The sequence below is a fragment of the Homalodisca vitripennis genome, unplaced genomic scaffold (assembly GCF_021130785.1).
Source record: "Homalodisca vitripennis isolate AUS2020 unplaced genomic scaffold, UT_GWSS_2.1 ScUCBcl_7911;HRSCAF=15789, whole genome shotgun sequence".
NCBI classification, from domain to species: Eukaryota; Metazoa; Arthropoda; class Insecta; order Hemiptera; family Cicadellidae; genus Homalodisca; species Homalodisca vitripennis.
The window spans coordinates 14,542-24,949 of NW_025784024.1; the positions used below are offsets into that span (position 1 = coordinate 14,542).

General features: G+C 32.1%; 1 protein-coding gene across 1 annotated transcript; it reads right to left on the minus strand.

Annotated features, from left to right (window-relative positions):
• Positions 1 to 538: 538 nt before the first annotated feature.
• LOC124374324 (gastrula zinc finger protein XlCGF57.1-like) lies at positions 539 to 6,809 on the minus strand. Its single transcript, XM_046832559.1, has one exon. It carries the CDS (start codon positions 5,842 to 5,844, stop codon positions 4,576 to 4,578), a length of 1,269 nt encoding a protein of 422 aa, XP_046688515.1. The 5' UTR covers positions 5,845 to 6,809; the 3' UTR covers positions 539 to 4,575.
• Positions 6,810 to 10,408: the final 3,599 nt, after the last annotated feature.

The following is a 10,408-nucleotide window of genomic DNA, read 5'->3' on the forward strand; positions in this document are numbered from 1 at the left end:
GGCTTGAGTACTGAAACTGCGGTTCTCAAAGAACAATGTGTTACTAAGTCCGGAAAAACAAAGTAAATAAATTTTAGCCTGAAAAAGATCCACAAAATTCTACCAATCAAATTTTATACAATTGTGTGAGTTGTTTGGGTACAAACAGAGTGTCCTAAGTGTGCAATTGAGTCTCAGGCTGACAATTTGAAATACCTGGGAATCTTGCTGGATAGGGAAATAAACTGGAAAAAACACATAGACATTGTAAAGAAAAAAATTTAATGGTTTTAAGAACCTTTTATTTTCTACAAAATATGTATACAGAGGAAGTTATGAGAATGTTATATTTTTCTTTTAAACAGTAGATTAGAATACGGAATATTTTGCTGGGGTGGAACCTATGAACCGAATTTAAAGCCTCTTCTAATGTAACAAAAGAAATTCATTCGATTAGTTAAAAGAAAATGTAGATACGAGCCATCTCATCCATTGTTTATAAGTTAAAAATTTTTCCAATTACATATTTGTTTGTGTATAAGGTTTAAAAAATATTTTATGTCACTAGTGGTAATTTGCCTGTATTAATTAATATCTACAAAAATAAATTAAGGCACAAAGACAAAGTAGCAGTTCCAAAACCTAATTTAACTATTTTTAGAAAAAGCTATTGTTTTTAGGACCTAAAATATTTAATACAATACCAAAAGATATAAGTAATTAAAAAAAACATATTTTTCAAAACTATTGAAATTATGACTATTAAGTAAACAGAATATAAATTCTGTGGTGTTCGGGAAAAAGGGGATAAGTTCATTTTTTGTGCAAAATGAGTTAAGTATAGTATCGTGTTCATGAGATTCCCAGCTGTGTTTGGGTATAACGGGATAAGTTCTAAGAGAATATTAGGAGGTTCTATTTACTTGTGAAAAAGGAGTTATTTCACTGAGGGAGAATTACTCTTTGGGAAGAATGGGATATGTCAACTTATCCCTTTTTACCCGAACACAAAAGGCGACACTATCAAACTCAATATTTGTGTAAAATGGGATAAGTTAGAAAAACACATGTTGAAAAAAGCACTCATCTGATAGTTAACAGCTGAGAAATTGACTCCATACTTTCCCACCATTTTATATTTCTCTGATTGTTGACACTAAAGCTTGGTGGTGGAAGCTGAAATGTTACAGGAAATTCAAGTAGGTGTTGATATACCTTTTAAAAAGAGAAAAGAAAGGGTTAGTTTAAAAGGTAGATCTAGGAAGCTTAGGGAAATGAGAAAGTTAAGTAGAAATACAGGAAAGGAATATGAAACAGAAAGTGGTAAAAACATTAAAGGGAAAAAATGGAGACCTTTGGAGGATTCTAAACGTAAATGTAAATAGCACTTTGTGGAGAAAGACACTAGAAAGTTATTCCATGAGTTTTGGAATATAGGGGAATATTCTAAAAGAACTTTTTACATTGCTAGTCTTATCACTCACGAGAAGGTACATTCAAAACAAAACGTAGTTGATCCTACACAGAAACAAAAGAATAGATCTGTTACACATGAGTATCATTTACGCATCTCAGGTGAGCTTTGTCAAATTTGTAAGAAATGCTTTATGAGAGTTTTTGATTTAAGTGCTAAGTTTCTGGAAGTAGTATGTTCCAAGTCACAAAATTCCATTGCTGGTGTAGTTGCAAACGATGGCAGAGGAAAAAATAAACCAACAAATGCTTTAGCTGATGAAGTAATTAAGAGTGCTCGAGACCACATTTTGTCAGTACCGTCTTACGAGAGTCATTACTCTCGAAGACATTCTGAGAAGCGGTATCTGCCTTCTCATTACACTTTATCATCTTTATATAAGGAGTATAAACAAAAATGTACATCCAATCCTCCAGTAAGTCGGACAGTATATGAAAAATTGTTCCATCAAATGAATTTGTTGATAAAATCTCCTAAAAATGATACATGTGACAAACTTGCTATGCAGAAACAGTGCACTGAGGGTGATGAGAAAACCCTGGTTGAGGATGCATTAGCAAAACATCATGAGTTAGCAGACAGAACTTACACGTCTAAAGAGAATGACAAAAAGAAAACCATGAATGATGACAAATCTACTACATTAACCTTTGGCCTTCAACAATGTCTCCCAACCCCTCATCTTTAGTCTTCAGTGGTATTTTACAAACGTCAATTATGGACCTTCAATTTGACAATCCATGACATCAAAGACAACCAAGCTTACTGCTATATGTGGAGTGAAGTAGATGGAGGAAGAGGCTCAAATCAGATAGGGTCGTGTGTGGGTAAACACCTAAACAATATTCCTGAACAGCTGAAACATGTTATTTTGTATTCAGACACATGCGGAGGCCAGAATAGAAATCCAAATATGCTTGCCATGTTCCTCTCAACAGTGAAAAATCATACCCATTTGGAAACCATTGATCACAAATTCTTGATACCTGGACATACACATATGGAATGCGATGGTGACCATCCACAAATAGAAAAAAGAAAGAAAAAACTAGATGCACCCATTTTCCATCCTCATGATTGGATGCAACTAGTTCGTCAAACTGGAGGAAAGACTAAATTTAAAGTTGTGGAAATGCAAAAGCAGGATTCTTTCCAGTACGCTGGCCTGTATGAAACAAGTCAAGAAAAGACTAGACCCCTACGGATTCCTGTGAGGAATGGAAAAATCTATGATGACAAGGGCGAAATGTAAAGTGGATGCGATTCACTAAAAATTCACATAGAGTACTCTACAAAGACACTTTGGATGAAGATGTACCATTCAAATCCATCTCAGTGATCAAAGCAGGGCAGTCAAGAAACAAGTTGATGCCACCGCTATCATATATTGGAAGAATCCCGATCTCTGAAAAGAAGAAAAAAGATTTAATCAGTATGCTAAATCTCATACCAACCGTATTCCATGACTACTACAACAACCTTCCATCAACTGACAAACCAGACATTCTCCCAGATATAACCAATGAAGGTCAAGAGAGTGAAGACTGATGTAGCCAACGTACATGTACTAGTCATGTAGGAAATGTTTATTAAAGATTATGTACTGTATTTCATGTTATTATTCACTTGTCTCAATGAGATATAAATCACAAATATTTAGAGAATAAGGGGATATGTATTCAAAGGTTTGGGGTAAAAGGGGATAAGTTGTACAAAAACTTTTAAAAAAATTAATAAAAAAATACTGAACAATTATTTAGCTAAGATAATTATATATTTAAACAGTGCATTAGTTATAGAATTAAAAACAATATATTATGAACTCAGTCAATAATAACCAGATTTACAATAAACATTCAAACTTTGTTTTTACATTTCCCGCAAGTTAATAAAACGGCACTTATCCCCTTTTTCCCGAACACCACAGAATTGTTTTCTGCATACCAATTATTAAAACGTTTTATTCGGATCAGAGTTGCACATAAGTATACTTTTAGAAGTAACATAGATATTTGATAAACATGAGTTTTTCTAATCAAAATTAATTGTCAACATTCTATCTGAGCTATCATGAATTTAATTTAGTATGACGGAACCTCTGAACAGGCTTTGCCTTTATTTATACTATATATTCATAAAAGTATGTTTCATTAAAATATTTGGTAGAATAATCATATAACTGAAGTGTTTCCTGTTTTACTTTTAGTTTATTTATGTAAGAGTCATCATGCAAGTGGTATATTTAAATCTGTGTTAAGTACTAAATATTGTTAAATTGATTCTTAAGTTATTAGTTTACAATTCTTGTAACTTGTTTAAAAATATGTACGTAACACTTTTATGAATAAATATATTCTTATTATTTTATGGCATTGTGTTCATTGTGTTACAGCTACTCAAGACAGAACTTAAATAATTTCTTACCTCTGTGAATTAATGTGTGTGTTTAGACTCACCCTCTTAGTGAAGGATTATATCAATTAGGTAGACTCAAGTGGTTTATCAATTGTTTGAGAATATATTTTAAATTCTAATTAAGAGTGCTTGTAAATTCCGTCGCACACAAAACATTGACATGTTTTCTAACCTATGTGAGTTAACATATGGCTCCTTAAACACGAACTTAAGGTACACTTAAAACTGCACAGCTACCACTTAAATGGTTTCTAACCTGTGAGTTGACAGGTGTCTTAACTCACCCTGATGGACTTGAAGTTGCACCGGGAATACTTAAATGGTTTCTCACCTATGAGTTAACGTATGCACTTTTAATTCTGATTCAGTACACTTAAAGCTGCACAGAAACGATTCAAATAGTTTTTCAACTGTGTGAGTTAACAAATGTTTTCTTAAGCCCGAACTTGAAGTATACTTATAGCTGCACAGGCACAGTCCTTAACATGAGTATTTAGATGCACCTTATGAGCACATTAACAGATGCACTGAATGTTAACTCACCTGTATGAGTTAACATAAGCATTCTTAGATACTCCTTTTGAGTACATGAATAGGTGCACAGGGAACACTTAAACAGTTTCTCTTCTGTTTGAGTTAACATATGTCTTCTTAGATTCCCCTTCTGAGTGCATGAATATGGGCAAAGGAAACACTGAAATGGTGTCTCACCTGTGTGATTTAGCATGTTTTTTTAGGTGTGCCCTTGCAGTGCTAGAAAATATGCACAAGGGACACTTAAACGGTTTCTCTCCTGTGTGAGTTAACATATGCGTCTGTACATTACTTTTCACAATACTTCCATAGTCACAAAGGGAACACTTATATGGTTTCTCGCCTGTATGAGTTAAAATATGATTTCTTAGACGCACCTTCTGATTACATGAATAGATGCATAGGGAACACTTAAATGGTTTCTCACCTGTGTGAGTTAACATATGCCTCTGTATATTACTTTCCAAAATACTTCCATAGTCGCACAAGGAACACTTAAATGGTTTCTCGCCTGTATGAGTTAACATATGTTTTCTTAGATACTCCTTCTGAGTACATGAATAGGTGCACAAGGAACACTTAAACAGCTTCTCTTCTGTATGAGTTAACATATGTCTTCTTAGATACTCCTTCTGAGTACATGAATAGGTGCACAGGGAACACTTAAACAGCTTCTCTTCTGTATGAGTTAACATATGTCTTCTTAGATGCTCCTTACGAGTATATGAATAGATACACAGGGTACACTTAAACGGTTTCTCACCTGCATGATTTAATATATGTGTTTTTAGATCCGATTTCAGAGTACATGAATAGATGCACAGCGAACACCTAAATGGTTTCTCTTCTGTGTGAGTAAACATATGTTTTTGTAACTGCTGTTTTGTAACACTTGCATAGCTGCATTGGGAACACTTAAATGGTTTCTCAACTTTATGAGTTAACATGTGTGTTTTTAGACTTCCCTTTGTAGTGCTTGAAAAGATACACTGGGAACACTTAAATGGTTTCTCACCTGTGTGAGCTAACATATGGGTCTTTAAACGAATTCTCGTAATGCTTGAATACATACACAAAGGACACTTAAATGGTTTTTCACTTGTGTGAGTAAGCATATGGTTTTGTAACTGTTGTTTTGTAATACTAGCATAGTTGCATAAGGCACACTTATATTGTTTCTCACTTGTGTGAGTTAACATATGTGTTTGTAAATTCCCTTTTCTTATACTTGCAAAGTTGCACAGGGAACACTTAAATTTTTTCTCTCCTGTGTGCGTTAACATATGTGTTTGTAAATTCCCTTTTCTTATAGTTGCATAGTTGCACAGGGAACAATTAAATTTTTTCTCTCCTGTGTGCGTTTTTAACATATGCCTTTTTAATTGCACACTTTTCACGCTTGTATAGCTGCTCAGGGAACATTTAAAAGGGTTGTCATCCATGTTGTAAATTAGCACATTTTTGGGTGGCTATCAATTATGGTGCATCTATCCTGAAAACAAAACAATATTACACATGAGGATTAGTAATTTCAATAAAATCCTCTTATACAATTAATATTATTGGTAGGCTTATACATGAATATTGGTAGTCTGTTAACTGTTAAAACAGTTTGTGGCAATGTATTCACTTTATACCACTATCAGTTATCAACAGCCAAGCACTATTACTATTTAAAGTGTGTGTGTATACACTTTGTGTAGGAGTACGTAGTGCGTACTATACTTTGCAGACCTGTAAGTTGTTTAAAATCTAATAAACAGATCTTTAGTATTATTGGTTAATGAATAGAATAAAGTACTATTAAACGAGACTTGTAAGAATTAACTTATAAAAGTACTGCATGAGGTACAGAGGTGACTAGTTTATGTAAAGCAATCGTTCATAGTCTACAAACTTTTTGGCTCAATGAGAAATTTATCACGTGAATTTGGGTAGCATTCAAATCAAATATAAGAGGTTATTTTTTAAATTGTAAATACAAGATCCATAAGTAAAATAGTAGCAATGATAATGGCATAAATTACATGTTGGTTTATCTAAACTTTAAAAAGTTAGGATTGATTATACGTATTAAAAACTATAATCAACTAATATCACTAACGAGATTAGATATTTGTGAAAACATGTCCACAAGTCCTTTTTGTAGTGTATTTTTATTTCCTGTTCTGTCTACAATACACAAAAAGGTACAGGAAAGAAGAATTTTATAAGGATAAAAGCAATATGATTAATCAATGAGTATTGAGTTCTGCCCTCAGCAGGCCACCCCCAAACAATAAACAATGCCACGCAAAAACAAGAATTGAGTGAAGACAAAATAAGTATCATCTATATAAAATGTAAAATACTATTTTGTTCTTTGAAAAGAAAACAAGAATCAAGAATTTGTACTGTCTTAAACACAAACAATATAATCATAAATTAAAAATTAAATTAAATAAACAAACAACATTGGCCTATTAAAATACATGAACTTTGTCCTATAAACAACACATTTATAAAATACAACAGTGCAATATTATATTGAAATACTAATACTGAAATATATATTACAGTGGCAAAAACTATATAATAGTTATTAAAAATTAGGCAAAAACCTAATTCAAACCTTAAAAATTTAATGTGCTAATATCACAGGCCGAAAATTCGTCAATAGAGTAAACATTATTTTTCTTCAATTATCTAATACTTTTCTTAACTGTTTTAAGTGCACATCCCATGCATTCTTAGGCAGTTTATTAAATAATTCAATCTTCATACATACTCGTTCTGTCTTTTCTAATCTTACTAATACTAAGTCTAGAAGATGGTTTTAGCTATTAAAATAATCATGGGTTTGTTTTCTTCTACGTTATTCTACGGTTATGTAAAGATCCCTTACCATCGATCAAGCAGCTATATATATATATATATATATATATATATATACAGATTTAGAAGAATCAATATTTTAACATCTTTGAACATTGGTAAACATTACTCCCTTAATTAATTAATTTACTTAGACTAACCATGTAATTCTGTCACTGAACATTATACTTAAATAGGTACGGTATATACTCGTATTCGATCCACTTTTCTGCACGTCCAAGAATTATAAAGTTCCACAAGTATATATCTTAAAGGCATCGGGAAAGTAATCAGATCAGAATAGACATTTAGATTCAGGGATAAACAAAACAAATTCACAATATTTTTTTAAAAGGAACTCCGAAACACCAACGAAACCAGGTTCAAATGACCCCAAAAATTTCCTGACAGTGGTATGTTGTTGCGAGTGCTACTATAAGTTTCAATTTGGCGCTTCCACGAGAGAACACGGTAGTCAGCTGGGTCAATCAACTGGTCATGAATGGGAACCTACTGCTGTCTCGATTACTCCAGCACAGATTCTGCACTGGTAGGCAAGCAAGAAGAGCATATTTTTAGCGTGAAGTCATGTACAACTATAGTTAGGAGTAGGGTGGGTAAAATGGATAGACTCTTTTAATTATATTTTAGTTCAGAGTCTCAGAGAGCATAAATAAAACAAGTTTCAAACAAAATTTGAAATGTTCAAAGTAAAAACTCTTTTTATTTGTTGATTTGATATAGAAAGAACCAAATGTAACAAATAAAACAATGTAACATTTAGCTACTTTTTGTTATTTTGGAGGATAAACTTGTCCGACACCTTGTGACTCAAATAATACATGTGCATTACCATTGTACTTGTGGCCAGTAGTCAATACCATTACTAAAATTTTACTTAGTCTGAATTAATTGTGAACAATAATGATTGCAGTATAATAAGCAGCCTCCACTCCAATAGAATTATTCCTTGATATTCATGTCTATCTAAAAATACTTAAAACAAAATGTCGAACCAAAGGTACACAATAGGTATTTCAAATAACAATATAGTTCCATTACAGATAGGCAGTATTAGAGCCAGTAACAGGTTATTCGTTGGAAAACTTATGGGGTAATTGTAATTTCAGTAACAACTAGGCTAAAAAACTTAAATACATTAAAACATAAAACCAATATTTAATACTTATACTTTTTGTGAGGTCTTTCGATAGCGAGGCTATCTTCTTCAAACACATCACAAAAAATAAAAGTACTATTAAATATTGGTTTTATGTTTAAATGTATTTAAGTTAACAGTAACCAATATAAGCTCCATCTACAGCATTTCAACTGGGCTGAATGTTTTGTTCTCATAATAACAGCCGCAGTCATTTCGTAAAAACAATGAGACTAGGAATGGAAATATTAAATATTAATGTTATGCGATATAAGTAGGTTTAGAATAGGTTATCATAAATATGTTACTAGTAGTACCAAAGTTAAAAGATAACATTTACAAGCGATCATATAATCTGAGCTTTTATTTGGTTACTATCTGGAGGGTTGTTTTCATTATTTTTCACAAGTGCTGGGAGTGCAAAAGGCGCCACCAAAGCCCGAATTGATGGCCAAGGGCATTTCTGGCTTGTGCTTTCCCAACCTCAGATCATGTTACAGATCATCCAACTTCTACGACGTCAGATTACGTTGGTTTAGATCAGTTACAATGGTAAGAGGTTACTGGAATGTAATATCTCAACACGTTAATTTCTAATAGGTTTTTGACAAACAAGAGTATTTTCCGTCTCTAGCGGCCATTACTCAAATAATTTAATTTTGTTTAGATTAATTTGGAACAATAATGTCAAATTGAATTACGTTAAGACTTTATAGATTGTATTATATTTCCATATATGAAAGAAATATATGCACTTTAGGTTATAGAATATACCACAACTTTATCTATACTAAGTTTGAGGGGCGTAGTACTTTGACTTATCCCTTTACATGGTACACATGTCTGACAGCATTAAATTGTTCTAATCAAAAGTTTGGTCATTCAAATGTTGATTCGATTGTGTTGGGAGCTGGTTATTATACTTCAGCCCAATAATGGTGAACCAAATTGAGTGTTAGGCTTTTAACATTGTATTATAGTGAACTATATTTTTAACGTAAAAGAAATATAGGTATTTAAGTGGGTAGGGTACGATAAGCGGACACGGTATTTTATATCGAAGAATGTAATCATCGATAGCTAATATTCGCATCTCAAATCCTAGACTATCAATCGATATAAAAGTATCTATAGCCCCCAACAACAAACTTATGTTTTAATTAATATGTGAATTTAATATTAAAAATGATAAAACAAATTATTGTGACCAAAATTAGGAAAACATAAGACAACCATATTTGCTCCTCTCACAGTCACATATGTTTCTTTCCCACAAATTTCACATAATAGGTTTTTCGGTACGAGTCCAACGTGTCGAAGCCACGTAAAACATGTTCTATCATCTTTCAAAGCAATGTTGTGTAGTTTTCTTAAATTGACTGCCATTCTTAATAATGAAATGTTACTTATGTAAAATTGAAATATTACCTTACGTTTATTATTTGAAAGTGTTTGCACCTGTTGATATATATCATTTAAGTTAATTGTTCAAAATAATTAATTAGTATCGATTGATTATATCGATGGTTATGATAAGTAATGTCGGTTGACAATTTCGATATAAAAAACCGGGTCCGCTTTTCGTACCCTACCCATTTAAGTTAATATTATAGAAAATAATACTATACTTATTTTTATAACTATACAAAAAAAACATTTTTACAATTATAGACAATATGTTATGGTATTTTTGCACATACTTATGACATCAGAACTACATACATTTATTAAAAAGTCGTAGTTCATTCATTTTAACCCTTTCAGTGCCAGACATTATTTTGGAATGTTAGTGAATAATGCCAAAGGTATTTGCATGTGTATCCAAAAGTGCCATGCAAAATTTTTAGCAATTTGCATATGTTATTAGAAAAGGTCATAACTTTGTTATTTATTGGCAAATTTTTGAAACATTTATGTTTTACAAAAATATGTATATTATTATTGAATAGACTCAAAAACCTTTTATAAAACAATGAAAAATAATAAATAACAAC

Bases quoted from the DNA above. Each gene is read 5' to 3' on its own strand.
- LOC124374324 (XM_046832559.1), bottom strand. From the start codon at position 5,844: ATGGATGACAACCCTTTTAAATGTTCCCTGAGCAGCTATACAAGCGTG.